The following is a 21,750-nucleotide window of genomic DNA, read 5'->3' as shown; positions in this document are numbered from 1 at the left end:
TACATGGTATTAATCTGTGATTGAGGAGGGCTTTCTGTTGATGGCTAACTAGCCTTGAGTATACTTGATGTCCACACCGTTAAAATGTTTCCTAATCAGCCATTTGCACACTTAGAATCATAGAATCATAGAATAGTTAGGGTGGGAAAGGACCTCAAGATCATCTGGTTCCAACCCCCCTGCCATGGGCAGGGACACCTCACACTAAACCATCCCACACAAGGCTTCATCCAACCTGGCCTTGAACACTGCCAGGGATGGAGCACTCACAACCCACTTGTTGTGGTTGAACTTCATAAGGTTGGTATCAGCCCACCTTACAAGCGTGTTGAGGTCCCTCTGGATGGCATCCTTTCCCTCCAGCGTATCAACCGAACCGCACAGCTTGGTGTCATCGGCAAACTTGCTGAGGGCGCACTCAATCCCACTGTCCATGTCAGTGATGAAGATGTTAAACAAGACCGGTCCCAACACCGATCCCTGAGGGACACTACTCATTACCGGTCTCCAGCTGGACATCAAGCCATTGACCACAACTCTTTGTGTGTGGCCGTCCAGCCAGTTCTTTATCCACCGAGTGGTCCATCCATCAAATTGATATCTCTCCAATTTAGAGAGAAGGATGTGGTGTGGGACAGTGTCAAACGCTTTGCACAAGTCCAGGTAGATGACATCAACTGCTTTACCCTTGTCCATCAATTCTGTAGCCCCATCATAGAAGGCCACCAAATTGGTCAGGCAGGATTTCCCCTTAGTGAAGCCATGCTGGCTGGCACCAAGCACCTTGCCGTAAGGTATTCTATTTTGCTGCGTCAAAAGATTGGCAGGTCTCATCACGAGCGACTCTGGGAGCAGGGAGGGAACGTTGCAGTGTTCTGAGGGGTGGCTGTGCCATTGCTGCCGCCCTCGGCAGTGACCCAGCATGAGGCCTGGGGTTGGGAGCACAGTGAAACCGGGGTGCTCCGGCGCAGCGGGGGTTGGTGCCCCCTCCAGAGGACGCTGTGCGCGCTCGGCGCGGTTAGGGCGTGCAGCGCGCCGCTCGTTACTCCTCCGTCCCCGGGTGCTGTGCCGTCCCTCTGCGCCCGTGGGGAAGGCGGGCCCGGGAGCCCACTTCCGGCAGTGCGGTGGCATCCCCTGCTTAAGCGCGCCGCGGGGGCGGGGCTTGGGGCGGTCGTCGCCGGGACGGGCAGGTCCGGCGGGCCGGAAGCGGTCAGAGTTAAAGGTCCGCTCGGCGACGCCGCCGTCGCCATGGACGTGCGCGCGCGCGCCAGGCGGTACGAGAAGTTGAACTTCCTGGGAGAAGGGCAGGTGAGTGGCCTCTGCGGCGCGACACGGCGCGACACGGCACGGCACGGCCGGGCGGCAGCGACCGGGGCTGGTCGGCTGCCGGCAGTCCGAGCCGCGGCTCGCCTTCCGCATGAGGCGGCCCCGCTGTGAGGCTGGGGGTGCCGCGTGTGTAGGGCGGCGGTGGGGATGTGGGGGGAGACGAGGCGGCTGGAGGGGCGGGTTGTCACCTGGCAGCGAGCCCCGCAGAGTTCCGTGACCGCGTGCTGAGGGAAGGCGCCAGCAGCTCTGCGGCGGAGGCCGCGCGGCTGCCGGCTCGCCTGCCCGGTTGTGACGCTGGCTTCTCTCTCCTCTCAGTTTGCCACCGTCTATAAAGCGAAGGACAAGAGCACCGACCGAATCGTGGCAATTAAAAAGGTGAGTGTCGGAGTTTTCTCCCGTTGTGCGATTGTCCTGGGCTCGGTTGTAACGGGTATTTTTATCCTTAGTAGCTGGTGCAGTGCTGTATTTTCGAGTTCAGTCTGAGAACAATGCTGGTAACGCACCAATGTTTTAGTTGTTGCCAAGCAGTGCTTATTCGGATAGGGGTTTTTCAGGCTCATGCTCCGCCAGTAAGGAGGGGCACAAGAAACCGGCAGGAGGCAGAGACAGGACTCCTGACACAAACTAGCCATACCACAGCCCGTCATGCCCAGTATATAAACTGGGGGGAGTCACCTGGGAGGCCCAGACTGCTGCTGGGGTTGGGATGGGTATCGGGCAGTGGGTCATGAGCAGTTGTGTTGTGCATCCCTTGTGTTTATTGTTTTCTTTCTTTCTCCTTTTAGTTTTATATTATCTCCCCTTGTTGTTTCCCTTATTATTATTGGTGGTAGCAGCAGTGGTTTGTGTTATACCTTAGTTACCGGACTGTTCTTATCTCAGCCTGTTGGATTTATATTCTTTCTATTCTTCTCCCCATTCCTCTGGGAGAGGGAGGGGGAAGAACTGGAGGGAGTGAGCGAGTGGCTGTATGGTTCTGGGTTACCAGCCGGGCTTAAACTATGACAATGATCAAGTGTCTGGTTGCTTTTGGTTTGCCTAATGATTTATTTAAATTTTTTTTAGCAATTTGACTGATAATGGGAGAACATGTATTCTTGTTCCTGGAGTGTTTTGTTCAAATGATATAGGTAACCTGTCTTCAACATCTGTGTCTTGTGTTTCTGAACAGTAACCTGGTTTGCAACTTGAAAGTTCGGTTATTTATTTGATTTCTAAAAATAAAATAAAATAAACCCAACAATAGCCAACCAAACCAACAACAAAAAAATCCCCAAAACAACAAACCACACACATTTCCAAACTTCAGACTTTGTTAGTCCTTAATAGTGTGTCAGTTTGCTCCACCCCCCCCCACAATCTTGCCTCCTTCTGTCCCTGATTTCCTTCAGTGCAGAAATGTTACCCCTGATTAAGTTTATGGTAGGGTTTTCTTTTGACAAAAGTGATCTTTTAATATACCTATTTGAATACAAATGCTGAAAACCTATGTTGTCATAAAGTGTTTTGAAACAAAGTGACTTAACAGCACGGGATACTGTTGAGCAGGTCTTCTTTATTAGTGGCGCTGGGGTAGCCCTGGGAATTCTCCTCCATAAGTGCTCCCGAGTAATAGTTGTCAGTACATAGTTTATATTTTCTTACTTAATACATATGCATAAACTTTTCAAGAATTAATTAGCATGTCCCCCCCCGCCATTCCAAGCACTGGTTACGTATGCATGAAGTTTGTTATTTCATGGTTTCTGCTGTCATCTGTTGACTTATTACTGGAACTTTAGTCCCTCTTGGTGGTCATTTACTTCCTCTGGTGGTCTTTCCTTCTTCATCACTTATCCTTTAGTTACCTTTTAGCTTAAGCATGTGCAGTTTCTGTTCTGATTAAATAAGCTCCTTGGACTAGTTTCGACATTTGTTGCAGTTGTTTCATATGGACAAAGAGTCCATTTTACAGTATGGTTGCATCCTATTCCAGCAGTGTGGTTACATTTTGAGGGCCTTGCTTACAGTAGATCAGATGTCAAACTGCTTATTTTGCTTGGTTGTTCACACATTTACACGATTTAACAGTTCCAATGGAAAATATTAACATCTTGTTCCAATTTCAGTCCATACCATCTGAAGATGGCATGGGAGTTTGAGCTAGATGATCTTAAGGTCCTTTCCAACACTAACTATTCTATGATTCTAAGAGATTGCAAGAAGGTTTTGTATTAAAACCAGGTGATTAGCTCTAGTGCTTTGCAGGGGATGAAAAAATGTACATTACAGTGCTTTGGTTAGTTAAAGAGCCTGCTTTACTGAGCAAGTCAAACAGTATCAATAGTAGGTAATTTTGTTTGATACACTAATCCCTTTTAGCATTATAATACTTTACCTGTATGGCTGCTACTGACCACATGTTGCTTAAAGCATTCTTGTTTTCTTTTATAATCTGGAAATATCAATGGTAGGGTTCTAGACTTGAAAATTTCAGGATAGTAGATGAGTGAGATAGGACTTTAAGCCAGCTCCCATTTACAGAGTATGCTGATTTTATGACAGTCATTCTAAGACAGCTGTCAATTACTTCACTCTCATTTTTCCCTAGGGAGAAGCACATTAATACTATAATAAAGCTTTGTGGCTACAGGGCATTTTGTGCAGCCAGTTTGCATTATGTCTGTTTTCAGCTCCATCATGTCTACTCTTAAGCTTTTTTAAAAACTAATGCTGTAGAGACAGTTAATTTTAAAGGTTTAAAAAAAAAAAAACAAAACCAACCCTAGCTGGTAAAGTGCTTCATGGTACTGAAACTCACTGTGTCCTAGAAGAGCAATGCTAAAGAATGTGCTCGCTACCTTTGGGACAGATGGCTGAACCTTATATAATACAAAACATTTCTTTTCAGATTAAACTGGGACATAGATCAGAAGCTAAAGATGGTGAGTAATAAACCAAATTCTTGCTACTTTATTTGCTTTGTTGTTGTAAATTGGTACCTTTTAATTTGTTGCACCTCAACTTGGCTGAGGAAAATGAGCTCAGCTGGTACATAAGGCTTAGTAGCAGTTTGATTCCCAAACTGCAGGGACAGAAAAAAGCAGCAGAGCTATCTGCATGCATGGTAGATGTCTAAATATGAGTATATAACCACTTAGCTTTCTCAATTTAAGATGAACACAAACAGGAATATGTAGCATAGAATAATAATCTTTACAGCACTGAGTTTAGAATACCTTTTTGTATTGATGCATGTCTCTGTCTTAAATATTTTAAGGTGGGTGGGAGTATTTATTGCTGTTTTCAGGTGTTTCCTTTGCTCTATTTTTGTGATTTTGGTGAGACAAAAGTTGATAAAAACAATCTTATAACTCTTGTCTTTGTATGGGTTTGTTTTCTGTTGAGGAATTAGGTCTATAGAGTAGTGTTCTTTGATCATTTGCTCTGACTAGCCATATGCCTTTAGGCATGGATATAGCAAGTAAAAAAACCAATAATCCTGGTCTTCTTTCACAGCCTGTGTGGTGCATTAGAATCTTGTATATGTGTAGGCTGCCATTCTTCACGTATTAGGTTACCAACTTCCCAGTGAAGAATCTTTGTACTGAATTCTCTGATTCTATTTGAAGGGGATAATGTTTAAGAGAAACTGAGCACCGATCCCATAGTCCTCACAGCTGAGCAGGCTGCCAGAGAGTTGTGATTTTTCTCTTCCCTGCCCCCCTACCCCCAGGCTTTTGCTAGAACTTCCCTCTTTGCCAAAGGGGGGACATGTTGCTTCATAATCTAAATCAGGTTACTGTGGTGTAGAATTTATTTGCTGTTGAAGAAAGTGTACATTCACTTTTATTCTGCAGAAATGAAAACCTATGGCAATATTTGTTGTTTAACAAATTGTTGAGTGGTGTGAAAGTTATGTTGCAGTACTAAATCATCCATGATTAACAGAGTGGGAGATTTCTTTGGAGCTAATCCAAAGTTTTAAATTTTGTTCTGTCTCTCAGTCTCTCATCTTCGGGGCTTTTTCTTCCTTTTCCTTTTTTTTTTTTTTTTTTTTTCTTCGATGTAGGAATCAACAGAACAGCCCTCAGGGAGATAAAATTGTTACAGGAGCTAAGTCATCCGAATATTATTGGTGTAAGTAAAATGAATGCTGCTTCTAGAATCAGTCCTCAAATACTTTTGGTACAGACTCAGACTGAAATTTAGAATTAGTTGGGTCATGGACATGATACTTAATTTTGTTTGAGCTATTTTTTTCTACCCCAAAATGGGCAATAAACCAATTGTTACAGCAAAAAAAAAAAAAAAAAAAAAACAAAACCAAAACCCAACTGTTTCAGTAACAAACACAAAGTAGTTTGCTTTGAAATCCTATTACTTTTTAGCATGGGGATGTGTGAATATTAATGGTGGTGAGAATTCTGGAAATTTAGATTACCTGATTTTGCATCTCTCTTGAGGGAATTACAGGTGAGGACAGTGCTGAATTTAGCCAATTGTTTGCTTCATATGGAACTGGTGACAGCCTAAAGCAGGCTTTCATAAGCAGTGGTAAAGTGGGATTCATGTGGCTTATTAGGTTTTCGTGCTGGTATCTCAGACCTCTGTTGGAAGAGGAAAACCTGTACCTTTTCAGTTGAATTTTGGTTGACTTCCAGCTGCAGATAGCTGGAGCTAAAGATACTTCAAAATTTCTAAGTACTGCATGCTTACAGGAAACAGATACACAGAGCTGAATCCATAGGAAAACTTAGTCTGGTCTCACGAAAGGGTGGGAGTTCTGTAGAACAGCAAAGTTTGGGGAGAGGACAAGGTTAGATTACCTGTTGTAGCTGACACAGTGAAAATTTTTCTTTTTTTTAATAATGTGAGACTGAATTAAGAAGCTAAACTGAGTAAGAATTTTTGTATTGCAAGTTGAAAAATTTAAACCAGTTCAGCAAGCTGAAAATCCACATGCAGACTACAATGGTGTAGAAATTTAGAAAACTGGAAGTACAAAAGAGTAGCTTCATCGTAATGTATTTGGTTTTACAGCTTCAAGACGCATTTGGACACAAGTCCAATATTAGCTTGGTATTTGATTTTATGGAAACGGATCTAGAGGTAAGATTTTTAATGACTTTTATTTACATATCTTCAAGTGTTTGTTTTTTTCTTTTTTAATACTGTTTCAATAAGATTACATTTGCCCGTATGAGAAAGGTGACTTACATTGCCAGTTGGTTAAGATTGTGTCTTAAAAGTAGTTTGAACAATTTCACAATTTTTGTGAGTTCTCAGCTGATTAATGCAAACTTTACTTTTAAATATTTGTCAGCATGATCTTCAGGAAACAGATTGTTTACTATGTTAGTTTTGTAGTACCTGAAGCCATAGCTCATGCTCTCAGAGTGCAACTGCTAAGCATAATATCATCAAACATGGTCAAATAAGTGCAAAACTAAAGTGTACCAAGTGATGAGCTGGTGCTAAAGTCACATGCACCTGATCCATTCTCAAAAACGTAATGATGCTAAGTACTTGCAAGTCAGTATCTTCATTCTCCAAGGCCTTAAGTCAGTTAGGTTTTGTGGAAGTCTTTATATGAGATAGCATGAGGCAAGATTTTTTGTTTTGGAAAACTGTCCTAGATAGCAGTTCATGTCAGATCTGTATATGCACACATTATACCTACTCTGGACTGAAATTAATGTAGTCGTTAAGCAGGATTATTACACATGCTGTTAAGAACTAGGGATTGCATTTAAAATGTTAAATGAAAACATTGACAGGATAGCTGAAAGCCAGATGAATGCAAGACTGAAAAGGTTAGATCATTTTTTTGCTAATAGAAGTTAATGAGTAGAGTTTTTAGAGGATTCATTCTGTTGACTTAGTGGCTATGCAACATTTAGAGCTGAAGAAGATAATAGTGAACAAAGAGGAATAAAATACTTCTGTACTACATAATGGTATTTGGAGCATTTAACTATATTGTGGTATCACTCAGGCCACCTTTTGGACTGTAGCCTGTTGTGATTGGGCATGTGCTGCATACATGAAAATTTGTGTAGTCTTAGCTATTTCTATAAGGCTCAAACAACTTAAAACTTAGGAAATGCTATTACTGACCTGGACTGTAATATTAACAAGCACATTGGGGCGTAATATAGAAAATACTTTCAAACAGGATGTTTAAATAGAATTTTCATGTTGAAAAAGCAAAGAATGTAGAAAACATAAGCAATTCATTAAATACAGTAAAGTGATCATACTTCCTATCTTCTTGGAAATAGAAGAGGAAACCATTGCATTCACAAAGACCAGATAGGTAGGTTGCATAAAGAAAGAAGGAATAAGTGAGAACATAATTTCAACTTCACTAACACATTTATAATTTGTGTGTATGTATCTTTGTGTTGTAAAGCCTGGGTATCAAACTGGAGCTGAGATAAAATAATATACTTGCATTTCCCCCCCATTTTCTCATTTGCCTGTTATGCAGAGTTCATGTAGGATGTCTGGACTCCCCATTTCAATTTCTGATCTCCAGAATAGACATTTTCCTGGAAAAAAAAAAAAAAGTGAGAATGGTAGAATATATGTGATTGCCAATTTAAATTTGATCTTAAAGGGTGAAATAACTTTTGATTTCGAAGAATGGTAGTAAGTTAATCTTGCATGGTAAGCCTTACTATCAATCTGACACTTTACAGGTTATTATAAAGGATACTAGTATTGTGTTGACACAGTCGCATATCAAGGCATATATGCTGATGACCCTTCAAGGATTAGAATATTTGCATCAGCACTGGATTCTACACAGGGTAAGCATGTACTAAATTGGCAGCTTGAATGCTGAAACAAAGGTCACATTTGATGGAACTTGAGTCTGAAGTCTAATGAAGATAGTTTTGAAGTCTGGACACTGTTAGTCCCTAGGTGTGCATGCTAGCTGGAGAGATGGTAGCAGTACCAGAAGTGTAAGAATTATTGATGTGGTTATTTAGATATTTACGTAGAAGTGCCTCAAGTTAAATGTGACTTTGGTGAGCACTGAATTGGGTCTGGCTGGGATGGACTGAACTTTCAAAACAGCCTGTAAGACATGCAGTGTGTGTTGTTTGTTTGGGTTTTTTTTATTTGTGCTTGAAACAGTTCTGGTAACACACTAATGTTTGTCTATAGCTGAGCAGTGCTTGGGTGCTGCCAGGGCTTCCTTGCTTTTCAGCAAGGAGGCTGGGGATCTGCAAGAACCGGGGAGGGGACAGAGCTGGGATGGCTTACCCCCCAAGCTGGGCAGAGGGGCACTGCATGCCATGCAGCACTGTGCTCAGCAATAAAGACTGGGCTAGAGGAAGAAGGGGGTGTTGAGGTTTCCATGGTGGCTGTTGTTTATAGACTGCCTGGGTACTGTCTGCCATGGAAGGTGGTGAATAATTTCTGTTGCGTTGATTGGTTGCCTTGTTGGTTTTTTTCCTCTCTTCTTTACCTCTTAAACTGCCATAATATTGCTCTCAGGGTTTTCTCACTTTTGCTGCTTATGTTCTCTGCCCTATCCTGTGGGGGCAGAGGCGAGAGAAGAAATCAGAATGGCGTGTGGGTGTGTCTTTGCTAGCCAGAGGTCAACCCACAGGACACTATTACTGTATTAAATTGTATCACTTCCATGATTCCTACAGTTAATTGAAATACTTGTAAGGTCTTTCCATTATACATTTGGCAACTATGCAGTCAAGATAGAACTGCTGTTACTTCAAGCAAAGCTTGAACCTATTAGGAGACATTGTTCTGTTGTGGTTTGTCTTGTTTTTTTAAAAAATTTCTGACAGTTCTGCAGCTTAGATATGATAATATTCAAATGGGTGCGTGTCCTGATTTAAGTCCAGCTGGTAACTCAGAACCACGCAGCCTAGCCTGAGATCTAGCCCTTCCGGGTAACTGCCCCCACTTTATATACTGGGCATGACATGCTGTGGCATGGAATACCTCTTTGATTAGTCTGGGTCAGGTGTCCAGTCGCTGCTTCCTCCCAACTTCCCCTTCTCCCTGGCAGAACATGAGACCCAGGAAGTTCTTGGTCAGAGTAAACATTACTGAGCAGCAACTAAAAACATCCCTGTTATCAGCGCTGTTCCCAGGCTGGAAGTCAGAAACTGCACCAGCTACTAAGGAGAAAAATCACTGCTACCACTGAACCCAGGACAATGTGTTTCACTGCGTTTTTTGTGTATGATTAAATACTTGATTTCAAGGGTTGGTGGGTGTTTTTTTAGAGTTTTTTTTCTTCATAATGTAGACTTACATTAGAATCAGAAGCCTGTATATTAAAATACTGTGATAGCACACTTGGCAGGAGGTTCATTATACGCCTGTTTTTTATCAGCACCGACAAAAGTCATTCTTGCTTTCTTTACTGACAGGATCTTAAACCAAATAATTTGTTGTTAGATGAAAATGGAGTTTTAAAATTGGCTGATTTTGGCTTGGCAAAATCTTTCGGAAGCCCAAACAGAGTCTATACACACCAGGTAGTAACAAGGTAAGACACTATTTTTTAATTACATAGTGATTGTGTAGCTGTTTTGCAGTGTCTCTTGAAATGTGCTATGCCAAATCAACATCTTGAAAGTTTGGTATCCAGCTTATGTGATGTGGCTGTAGTGGCAAGAGCATCCCAAAGAAACATAAGAAAACATTGTTTAGCAAAGTCTCCGTAAGAACTGCTGGAGTGTGCGTCCATGGGGTTGTTCTGGTGTGTGATACTCTTTTGAAACCTGGAAATAATATATATTTGCCTGTGAGCCTGGTTTTCAGAGCAAGACAGCTGTTACTTTTTGTTACTCTTAACACTTAGAATCTTGTTTTTGTAGCTATTCATATTGCCTATTACAAGGCAAAAGCTTGACCTGATTAAAATATTTATTCATGTTTATGGCATGCTTATTTAAGATATGCTTTAAAAAGCAGGTCTGCAAAATATGCAAAGGATTCCCTTTTGTGAGTTTTCTCCAAAACATGTTTTCTTTTCAGGTGGTACCGAGCCCCAGAACTATTGTTTGGTGCTAGAATGTATGGCGTTGGTGTCGATACGTGGGCTGTTGGTTGTATTTTAGCTGAACTGCTTCTTAGGGTAAGTCTTAAAATGTAAGCATTATGGATTTGCTCTTCAGTGCATTACAACTTTGTGTGGGGGCTTCCTCTCTCCTGTCAGCAGCAGCAGGCAAAGGCAGTTAGGCGATTTTGCAAAGGAAGAAAAGGAGGGAGAAAAAAGCTTCCAAAAACTTGGTAGCAGTAAGAAAAGTGAAGGTTTGGAATAGACTAAGGTTCCATAAGCATCACAGTCTTTGTAAGTCTGTGTTCATTACTGCCTATAATTGCTCATAATTTTGCTTTGGCTACAAAGTCCCTTTTTTCTTGGCATTGAGTACCTGATGTGCAAGCTACAAGTTGAACTGGGCAAGTAGCCCCTTTTCTGTCCTCTGCTTAGTTTAAATGGGGTATGACACTGATCAGGCAGCTTCTGTCCTAGTGGGTCACTACTCTCCCTCATTCCATCAGTCTTACCGCTGCTTGTGTAATCTAGCTGCAATTCACTTTAAATATTTTGATTATATATAAAACCTTACTTCAGGGAGCAGATTATGGAAAGATCACTGTGACCAATCAACTCTAAACCGGCAAATGAGATGTAAAACCTTTCCTGTGTTTAGTTATTTTACATAAATATGCTGGTGGTTTAATTTACAGTTAGCTTTCTGCTATCAAGTCAGCGCTGTCAAACCTGGGTTGCAAGAAACCTTCAGAATCTATTTGGACATCATTAGAAACCCTCAAGTATTGTGTATCTTTGTGGGCAGCTGATAAACAAAGATGTTTTGCCCTGCAGTTATGAGGCATAGCTCACAGTTTTTCTCTAGAACTAAAATTCAGAAATTAATTCGATCAAATGTTGTTGCCTTCTCCTAGGTTCCCTTTTTACCTGGAGACTCTGATCTTGACCAGCTAACAAAGATATTTGAAACACTAGGCACTCCAACAGAGGACCTGTGGCCTGTAAGTTCTTTTGTTTATCAGACTGGTAACTTGATAACTCTCTGTTTTAGCTTTCAAAATTAGGGAGTGTACCAGAATACTCAAGCAGATTTTCAGAATGCAGCTGCCTAATCTCACAAAGTAGGATAAGCAGCTAAGATTTACTGTCTCTCTTAGTAAATCTTTGGTCAGTATAGCAGCGTTGTTAGCATTAAGCAACAGTAATGGAACTTCTTGGTTACCTTTCTGTATTTATCCACAGTTTCCCATCGATATTGGTATGAAATTATTGTTGCTGTTTTATGTTTTTGAGATGCTAGGTTAATTAGTCTGCTTTAACCTGAAAGCCCTTAATCGCTTTCAGAAGTAAGAACAATTTTTAGGGTCTTAGTTTGGCCTAGATAAGTTAGAGATTTGGCCAGACCAACAGCTTTAGGGAAAACAGTTATCTCAGAGTAATGGTACTGAAACCAGCACAAACTAGTAGTACAGCTATCTCTGAGATGACAATAAATTCAGTAATACCAGGTCACACATAGTGTCAGGGCACACAATGACCTAACCTAACCATGGTTATTAGGCAGACTGACAGGAAGCCGGGCATGGCTTCCTCAGATGGGCAGCTTGGACCAGCCGATGGGCACAGGGGCTCCAGAGCTCCCTGATCAGACCGTCCTTTTTTGTAATTGAGTTGTGGAAGCACCCTCTGGACTTTAACAAGTCATCCTATCCCACCTCTGCTCCTTCTCTATGCCACTTTTCCTTTGCATAAATGGTGCTTGAATGCTGTACTAAGCAATCACCAAATGGAGCTATAGCCGTATGGAGAAATACTGTGTAAGGCATTTGTAGCCCAACACAATTCTGTTACTGCATTGGGATTCTAAATGAAAGGCATGAAGATTTTTGCAGTGACAGTTCTGCTTGCTTTGAAGAGGAAGAGTTAAGATACAGGTGGAGAAAGGAGAAAACAGGAGATACTAGCATGACAGAGATGATGCATTCTCAAATTAATTTGCAAACCCATGCCTTTCAAGAGTTGAAAGCTTTATTGTCAGGATTGTAATTGAACACATTTTCCACTTCAGTGCTAATATTGTATTTTGCTTGGGTAAGCTTAATGAAGTGTGGTGACTAGAGATTTAAAATATTTAAAATATTAAAATATTATGTTTGGATAATTGTCTGCTACACGGTAACTTTTTATGATAGAATTTGAATACAATGGGATTGATTTCATACTTACAGGAGAAAAAAAGCATTCAGTTCATCTGCTGCTACCTGCTTGGCCTATTTTCTTTCTCTCTCCCCACTCCCCAGATAAAAAGTTTCGGTTGTGCCTTTCAAAATGCTTTTGATGATCAGCTAACTTTGAGGAGGAAGACAGTGTACTATTAATTTGAAGAAAATGCACACTGCTCTTTTGTGAATCTTATCTCTTCTACCATGTCAGTTCACCAAAAAAAAAAAAGTTTTACATCATTTGTCTGCACCTTTCCTGTTGGACTGCTCACCACTAAAGCAGGGAAAGGAAAGCCCTTAGAAAGGGAATGGGTGAAACAGTTTTAACAGTTACTTATTTTTTATTTTTTTTTTTTTTTTTAAAAAGGCTTCAGAACATACTGTTCTTAAATTAGTTTTATTTCATTGACCAAGAATTAGCAAGGTGTTTTGAAAGATAGATTGTTTCTGATGAAAGACAGCAGTTCTCTGTGCTAACTTGAAAAATATATGTTCTATTTTTTACACCTTTCTAGGGGATGACAAGTCTTCCAGATTATATCACATTCAAGTCTTTTCCTGGAATGCCCCTTCACCACATCTTCAGTGCAGCTGGTGACGATTTGCTTGATCTTCTGCAAGGCTTATTCACATTTAATCCTTGCACAAGGCTTACAGCTACTCAGGTATAGTACATTTGCATTATATCCTAATGTTTGTTAACATACCATTAATATTGAATATAAATGTACTTTGAAGCTAGTAAGCCAGGTTTGAAATGTAATGTCATATAGCTTTGTCTGTGAAATACTAGAAACATATTTCCATAGAAAGACCGCTGACAGGCCTGAATAATGCTAACTGACCATCCCTGTTCCAGTATATGGCAAAGGTAGACGACCAAAATTTGTATGAATCGTGGCATTCAGACAGTCTTAATATCTGACATTCAGAATTCAGCCACCTAAAGCTTGAAACTTTAGTGTTAACATAGCATGTCTTGTTCCCTGGGTTTGAAAGGTTTTCATCCTTACTTCATAGGTACTAGGACTCGCTCCCTGAAATGCCTGTACACCAATGCACGCAGCATGGGGAATAAACAGGAGGAGTTAGAAGTCTGTGTGCGGGCTAAAGGTTATGATCTAGTGGGAATTACAGAGACATGGTGGGACAGTTCACATGACTGGAATGTGGTCATGGATGGCTATGTCCTTTTTAGGAAAGATAGGTCAGCGAAGCGAGGTGGTGGAGTTGCTCTTTACGTGAGAGAGCAACTAGAATGTATTGAGTTCTGTCCGGGGTTGGATGAGGAGCAAGTGGAATGTCTGTGGGTATGAATTAAGGGACAGACTGGCACGGGTGATACAGTTGTGGGGGTCTATTATAGACCTCCTGATCAGGACGAAGGAGTTGATGAGGCTTTCTACAGGCAACTGGAAGTAGCCTCGCGACTACATGCCTTAGTCGTCGTGGGGGACTTTAACTACCCCGATATTTGCTGGAAGACTCACACAGCCAGTCATTCACAGTCTAGGAGGTTCCTCGAGTGCATTGATGATAATTTCTTAATGCAAATGGTGGACGTACCAACTAGGAGAGCAGCGCTGCTAGATTTAGTACTCGCCAACAAGGAGGGTTTGGTCGAAGTGGTGACGGTCAATGGCAGCCTTGGCTGCAGTGACCATGAGATGGTGGAGTTTAGGATCCTGTGTGGGAGGAATAGAATACCTAGCAAAGCCACAGTTCTGGATTTCCGAAGGGCCAACTTTGGCCTCTTCAGTCAACTGCTAAGGGAAGTCTCATGGGAAAGTGTACTAGGCGGTAAAGGGGCTCAAGATAGTTGGTTAGCATTCAAGGACCGCTTCTTCCAAGCTCAGGATCGGAGCGTCCCAATGAGTAGGAAATCAAGTAAGGGATCTAGGAGACCGGCGTGGTTAAACAAGGAGCTGCTGGGCAAACTCAAGTGGAAAAGGAGAATCTATGGATTATGTAAGGAGGGGCTGGCCGCTTGGGAGGAATATAGGACAGTTGTTAGAGGATGTAGGGAGGCAATTAGGACAGCTAAGGCCTCCTTGGAACTCAATCTTGCTAGTCGGGTTAAAGACAATAGAAAGGGCTTCTTCAAATACATAGCAAATAAAACTAACACAAGAGGCAATATAGGCCCACTGCTGAACGAAGTGGGTGCCTTGGAGACAGAGGATATAAAGAAGGCAGAGGTGCTGAATGCCTTCTTTGCCTCTGTCTTTACTCCTGCAGACTCTCCCCGAGGGCCCCGGATTTCTATAGCCCCAGAAGGAGTCAGGACAAAGGAGGAGTTTGCTTTGGTAGATGAGGATTGGGTTAGGGATCAGCTATGCAATCTGGACATCTGTAAATCGATGGGTCCGGATGGAATGCACCCACGGGTGCTGAGGGAGCTGGCGGAGGTCATTGCGAGGCCACTCTCCATCATCTTTGGTAAGTCGTGGGAAACGGGCGAGGTGCCTGAGGATTGGCGGATGGCAAAGGTCACACCAATCTATAAGAAGGGCAAGAAGGAGGACCCGGGTAATTATAGACCGGTCAGCCTTACCTCCATCCCTGGAAAGGTGATGGAACAACTTATTCTTGACTCCATCACTAGGCATATCAAGGATGAGGGGGTCATTAAGAACAGCCAACATGGTTTTATGAGGGGGAAGTCATGTATGACCAACCTTATAGCCTTCTATGAGGAAGTGACTAGGTGGAGGGATGATGGTAGAGCGGTAGATGTAGTTTTTCTTGATTTCAGTAAGGCATTTGATACTGTCTCCCACAGCATCCTCATAGATAAGCTAAGGAAGTGTGGGCTTGACGATCAAGTAGTGAGGTGGATCGAGAACTGGTTGAAAGGAAGAAGGCAGAGAGTTGTGGTCAATGGCGCGGAATCTAGCTGGAGGTCTGTGACTAGTGGAGTTCCTCAGGGGTCGGTGCTGGGACCGGTGCTGTTTAATATTTTCATCAACGACCTGGATGAGGGAACTGAGTGCACCCTCAGCAAGTTTGCTGATGACACAAAACTGGGAGGAGTGGCTGACACACCAGAGGACTGTGCTGCCATTCAGCGAGACCTGGACAGGCTGGTGAGTTGGGCGGGGAGAAACTTGATGAAATTTAACAAGGGCAAGTGTAGAGTCTTGCATCTGGGGAAGAACAACCCCATGTACCAATACAGGTTGGGGGTTGACCTGCTGGAAAGTAGCGAAGGGGAAAGGGACCTGGGGGTCCTGGTGGATAGGAGGATGACCATGAGCCAGCAATGTGCTCTTGTGGCCAAGAAGGCAAATGGCATCTTAGGGTGCATTAGAAAGGGAGTGGTTAGTAGGTCAAGAGAGGTTCTCCTCCCCCTCTACTCAGCCTTGGTGAGGCCGCATCTGGAATATTGCGTCCAGTTCTGGGCCCCTCTGTTCAAGAAGGACAGGGAATTGCTTGAAGGAGTCCAGCGCAGAGCCACAAAGATGATTAAGGGAGTGGAACATCTCCCTTATGAGGAGAGGCTGAGGGAGCTTGGTCTCTTTAGCTTGGAGAAGAGGAGACTGAGGGGTGACCTCATCAATGTTTACAAATATGTAAAGGGTAGGTGTCAGGATGATGGAGCTAGGCTTTTTTCAGTGATATCCAGTGATAGGACAAGGGGCAATGGGTGTAAACTGGAGCATAGGAAGTTCCACGTTAACATCAGGAAGAACTTCTTTACTGTAAGAGTGACAGAGCACTGGAACAGGTTGCCCAGGGGGGTTGTGGAGTCTCCTACACTGGAGATATTCAAGGCCCGCCTGGACAAGTTCCTGTGTGATGTACTGTAGGTTACCCTGCTCTTGCAGGGGGGTTGGACTAGATGATCTTTTGAGGTCCCTTCCAACCCTTGGGATTCTGTGATTCTGTGGATTCTGTGATCCAGTCTCTTTTTCATTTTCATTTAAACTTTTTTTGGATTCTTTTTTAACATGAAATTCTGTGGTGATTTAAAGCAGAACTATAATCTGAATATCCTTTTCCATTATACTTAGGTGAAACTGATCTTGATTTCACTACTCCTTGATAGGAAGAAACGAAGGATTTTGAATGAAAACCTTGCAGAATGTTCTTGTTCAGAATATTGCATTCTGCTATGAGGAAGATACAGCAGTTGGCAGTTCCAACACCATATTCCATCACCTTGTACTGTTAGAGAAGCATGAGAGAAAGAGTTGGCCCCTGAAGGGCAGGATTCCCTCACTGCTTGTTAAGCAAGGGAGATCCAAATCCAGGACATTAGTGCATGTATCTCTTTACTAGAAGACTTTTTCGGAGCACATTCAGGTTTTGTTTTTTTTTGTCACCATCTTTAGGAACTTTCACTATAAATTTCCAGCTAGTTAGTTCTGCTATGCTTGGGACATTTCTGTACTAGTTTGTACATATGAAGTAATTTTACAGGTCATATAGTAGGATAGTAACTTGAGTATTAAATATACATTGTTTTTCTAGTCTAGCATATTTATTGACAACACCACAGTTTAAGGCAGGAAACAACCCGCACTTACTGTATTAGCTTAATTTATAGCTGGCATTGAATGCCATGTAGTGGACATTAGCAAAAGTAATGATGAACTAAGAGTTTAGCCTGTTTTCCTTAACCACCATTTATGGAAGCTCTGGAATTTTGAAATTTTAAAATAGGGTTTGTAGTTCCAGTACATGAAATTAACCCTGCTCACTTGTGTTTATCTTATGATCTAATTCAAATTAAGTTTTTCTCAGAATTTACAATGAGAAATAGCACAGTTAAAGTTTGGGGAAAAACCTATCTTAAAAGCTGGCAGAATAGCTGGTGTCCAGGTCCTGGGTTAGATCAAGACTTTGGATATATTCTGATCTTTCTTTATTACTACTTCTTTATCCTCTTGTCTCATCTGTCTATTCAGAATGTGAGGTCTTCAGAGCTAGAAATTTGCTGTTTGTAGAAAACCACCTGCAGTGTTGTCTAGAGTTTTGTTAGGATGTCTGAATACTAGTTGAAAGTAATTATTTCTTGGCTTACAAATCAAAGTGCAGCGGGTAGTCACTGAGATCACAAAATCTTGTTTTACCCCAAGGTGGCCTTCTACTATTTTAATAGTATCCAAGTAGTTTTGAAATCCCAATTGCAAGTGCTTTACTTCATTGTAACCTCTTTGTAGATGGTGCCCTGACACTTTAACTACTTTGTTATTTTTCTCCTATTATCATTAAGGCATTGAAACAAAAGTATTTCAGTAACCGACCTGGACCAACAGCAGGAAAACAGTTGCCAAGACCCAATTGCCCTGGAGAAGTTGCGAAGGAACAACAAAATGCACTTCCAAATCTAAAAAGAAAAAGAACAGATGGAGTAGATCAAGGTAACCTTGGTACATGCTCAGTGAAAATGTGATACCTATGGTGTTTCAGAACAAAAATTCTGAATGCAGTACACCCATCGGCACCAACACCAGCTGAAGCCCTTTAATGATTTAGGATAAATGCTTTAGGGTGAGAAGGACTTAGTTCTGTGTTCTAGCAGAGCTAGTATGAAAAAAAGTATCTCTTATGATGCTTAGGAATCTATTTGTTAGGAGAAATACCCAATTCTGTTAATTTCTGTAATGGGGTTTGGTACTGCCCATTAAAACACAGGCTATTATGGTTTCCCACCCCTGTGGTTTTTTTTTTTTTTTTCCTGAGACATCTTACTGAGGTGGAAATAACTTTACATCACTTTAAAAAAAAAAAAAAAAAGGAGGGTGTGAGAGAGAAACAGAGCGTGTTATTCTAGGAAATGGCAGAATGTAAACTGGATTCAGAAGACATTTTTGCACTTTCTTAGGAGTGAAGAAGCAAGTGAACTGTTAAGACTGCTCTGGTTAAGGAAAGTAAGCACATTTCAGTGACTCTTTTAAAAGGCAAGCCTATTACCTAACATCTATATGGAGCCTCCAGTCCTCCCCTAACAGTAGGATGTCCTTCATATATTCATGGCAAGAAAAGCTCTGAGCACTTAAGACCTGTATTTGCCGCTAAATTACCTAGAACTACCTAGAATTCTTAGTAGAATGGCAAACACTAGTTCTTAAACTGGGAGTTGGTCATCTTAACAGATAGATAGAATATCTAGATAGATAGATAGCAGCTGTCAGGTTAGCATTTTTGCTGTTGGCAGTATGAGATTGTTTTAATACCAGAGTGATGCATTTTTAGAATGAAGATGCTTCCATGAAAGTGCATTTCCTATCAAATTCAGAGAGATAGTTACATAATTAGAGTGTGACTTACTTTTTGGTGCTTGTTGTTTCTCAGTCTGTGTCAAAGAGCAAAATGCATTACTTCACTATCTTAAGATTCTAATCTCAAAGAAAAATTTAAGCAGTTGACTCTGGCTGTAGTACAATGTACTACATGGTACTACCTAGTACCATGATTCAACCAACATGTTGGAATTCGTCGAGTTATCATAGCATAAGAAGTAAAATTAAGCTTTTTAGGTCCTTTTGCAAGGACCATGTGGAGATCTGTGTCACTGTTTTGGAGTACAAGCCCTAAAACATGCTTGTTACCTAAAGGATAGGAACGAGAAAGAAATGCTTCCTTGAATTCTGTGACTTCACCATTTGAAGTCTTGCATTTGACAGTGAGCAGTTTCTAGAGATGTATCAAGCTAGAACACTAACTGCTTTAATGTCTTTCCAAAAGTCTCATCTTGAGCAAGAGGAAATCAAACTTGTGCGTTAAATGCCAGAAGTTTTGAGATTGGCTGCAACAAAGGCGTTTAGGAAGTCAGCATTACTTTTTGAGACATTTAAGTGTCAGTATAAAAAGCAATATAATGGGAATGGAAACACAATGGGGTTTGTGTTGTGGATTTTCCATTATACTCTGTAACTGTCTTAGCTGAGCTGACAGAATCAGAGGATCTCAAAGATAGATCATCTGCTGCCAACAGATGTTGAAGGAGAAGAGCCAGTGTTAGAGCTAGCAAATCTTCCCTGGATTTCATATGACATCCTTACATGGTGTTATCTTCTGAAGTTAAAATCTGAATATTGCTTTGGAAGAATATCCTACAGTCTTTGTTTAAATAAAATTCAAAGTACAGCACATTTTTATTCACATTAAGAGTGGAAATGTGTAAAGGTAATTTCAAAGAAATAAATTGCATTCCCTGAAATTCTTTGGCTGGCCTGTGCTTGCATCTTGCCTGGTACATTCTCTTTCCCTTAGCCCTGTTGACGTAGCACTCTGGAACTTAGCACGATGAACTTATTAGTGATGGGTACCCTCTTATAAAACAGTACCAGGGGCTGGCTGCCAGGAGAGAAAGATACATGCCATCAGTGTTAAGAGCTGCTTTTCCACAAGAACAAGCCTTCGTAGCTTGTGAGGTGTGTTCACTCAAATGTGCGGCAGCTGTACTTCTCAAGAAAGTGTGTTTATTGTCAGGACGAAACTGTCATTAGATGGATGACCGCCTGTGAAAAGTATTAAACATGCAGCATTTTTAGGTATTGCTACCACTTATTTCTTATCAGTGACGTATGTGGAGACACTGATGCTACGATGACATCATTGTCTATCTTCTCCACTCTGGCAAACATGTAATCGAAAGCAGCACTGCTTCCCCAGGACACCAATTTCTAGTCCTGTTAATCTGCATTTCTACAGAGTTGTAGGTTCACAAAACAGACATAAAAGATACAGCACTAAACTTTTTCCTTAGTTAATGCAGTATAAGGAACCTGTCCAATTTCAGAACCATTCTATATTGGTTTGTGGAAAAAAAACTCAACATTGTATCTAAAGTTAAGAATTTGTGGTGTTTGGGCATTCGTTTAAAGTTCATGGGTGTGATTTAGCGTTAGTGTATTTTAGAGGAGACCTCTGCCTATAGGGCAGGTAAAAACTATTGGATTATTTCATAATAAACTTGATATCCATCCCAGAAGGCAGCTGTGGTTTATTCTACCTACATTACAAATAAGTAGCGTATGAAGAAATGACAGGACAAGATCTGGAATAGAATCAAAAAAGTACTGCTGCCCTCGTCATCCTTACAGATGATACTAAACAAAGATGTGATTAAACAATGAGGCAGACACTAAAAGGGTTATTACTTCCTGCCAACAGTTTATTGCTGCATAATGATAGCACCTAAGAAAAATCATTGAATTTATGTGTGGTGGGGCAGGGTTAAGCCTTAGAATAGCTTGCCTTTTTTAGGTTTAAAAGTACAACTAACTGGCTAGCTTTTTAAACGAACAAAGAGAAATACTTACATGTATCTGAAATGCAGTTAACACAGTTACAGAATTTGGGACTCATTTGAAGGATGCATACTGATTCAAGTGAGCTTGGATTCTAGCATCGTGCCATCGATTCATTGGGAAAAGTTGTCATGTACTACTGCTGCGGCCAACAGTATTAAGCAGCTCAGAGAAGATGCATCTGAGGAACAGTACCAAATGAATACTAAAATCTTGAGGAGGGGGCTGTATTCCTTTACTTTGGTAACTGTGATTTAAATTTTTCAGGATTACCAAAAAAGCTGATTTTTTGATTGCTGTGGATGATGGATGAAAATAAGGGAAAATGGCCCAAGCCCCAGTCATTGAAAGAAAGCTATAGTAGCCATCGGAAGGTTATTTTGTAATATTTCAATATGTAAAATGTGAGTTTAATATTTCCCTGATGAAACCATCATTTAATTAACCCTGTGTTTTTAATAAAAGTGGTTTTAAACAAAACGAGAAGATCCCTTTCTCTGGTTTTGATGTCTTGTTACTTTGACTTGTGCTGTCAAAACTGCTTGATGGCTACAGATTTACACAGCCTAATTTCTGCAGAACCTTTATGCTGAATTACTTGCTAGCACGTACAGATGTATACCCTATGGAGGAAAACTACAAATAACACACTTTTTACCTGGATCTTTGATGTACCTATGACTGTCTGCCAGCCCACATATTTTTCATACTGTGGAAAAAATCTATCATTTATAAGTGAAGGCAGGTCAGAACTCTAGAAGGAGTATTTGGGTCATCTAAATACTGTTTAATTTGTAAGCTTTATCATGCTAATTATGCTTCAGCATTGACAATCTCTCTTTTATCACATCAACTGCCTGAATGTACGGATGCTGTAGGGCTTCTGTTCAGAACCCCAGCAGTTGGGGCTGGTTTGTCT

At 41.3% G+C, this 21,750-nt stretch overlaps 1 protein-coding gene across 2 annotated transcripts; it reads left to right on the top strand.

The window, feature by feature from the left end:
• Positions 1 to 1,170: 1,170 nt before the first annotated feature.
• Positions 1,171 to 21,311, top strand: CDK7 (cyclin dependent kinase 7). 2 transcript variants are annotated; one of them, XM_065661117.1, is made up of 12 exons: positions 1,171 to 1,308; positions 1,642 to 1,701; positions 4,217 to 4,250; positions 5,378 to 5,445; positions 6,349 to 6,417; positions 8,010 to 8,120; positions 9,717 to 9,835; positions 10,327 to 10,426; positions 11,263 to 11,349; positions 13,086 to 13,235; positions 17,789 to 17,936; positions 21,099 to 21,311. In XM_065661117.1, the coding sequence occupies exons 1-12, from the start codon at positions 1,249 to 1,251 to the stop codon at positions 21,122 to 21,124; spliced, it is 1,032 nt and encodes a 343-aa protein (XP_065517189.1). In that variant the 5' UTR covers positions 1,171 to 1,248; the 3' UTR covers positions 21,125 to 21,311. The 2 variants fall into 2 exon arrangements, with proteins under 2 accessions (XP_065517189.1, XP_065517190.1); XM_065661118.1 differs by lacking the exon at positions 1,171 to 1,308 and adding an exon at positions 2,392 to 2,456.
• The last annotated feature ends 439 nt before the right edge of the window (positions 21,312 to 21,750 follow it).

Source organism: Lathamus discolor, chromosome Z, assembly GCF_037157495.1.
Source record: "Lathamus discolor isolate bLatDis1 chromosome Z, bLatDis1.hap1, whole genome shotgun sequence".
NCBI classification, from domain to species: Eukaryota; Metazoa; Chordata; class Aves; order Psittaciformes; family Psittacidae; genus Lathamus; species Lathamus discolor.
This window is presented reverse-complemented; position numbering and strand designations above follow the sequence as displayed.

What these genes read in the sequence shown, in the direction of transcription:
- CDK7 (XM_065661117.1), top strand. Translation starts at nt 1,249, where the DNA reads ATGGACGTGCGCGCGCGCGCCAGGCGGTACGAGAAGTTGAACTTCCTG. An exon ending in ACTTCCTGGGAGAAGGGCAG is followed by an intron (nt 1,309 to 1,641) that starts GTGAGTGGCCTC and finishes CTCTCCTCTCAG; the next exon opens with TTTGCCACCGTCTATAAAGC. An exon ending in GTCATCCGAATATTATTGGT is followed by an intron (nt 5,446 to 6,348) that starts GTAAGTAAAATG and finishes TTGGTTTTACAG; the next exon opens with CTTCAAGACGCATTTGGACA.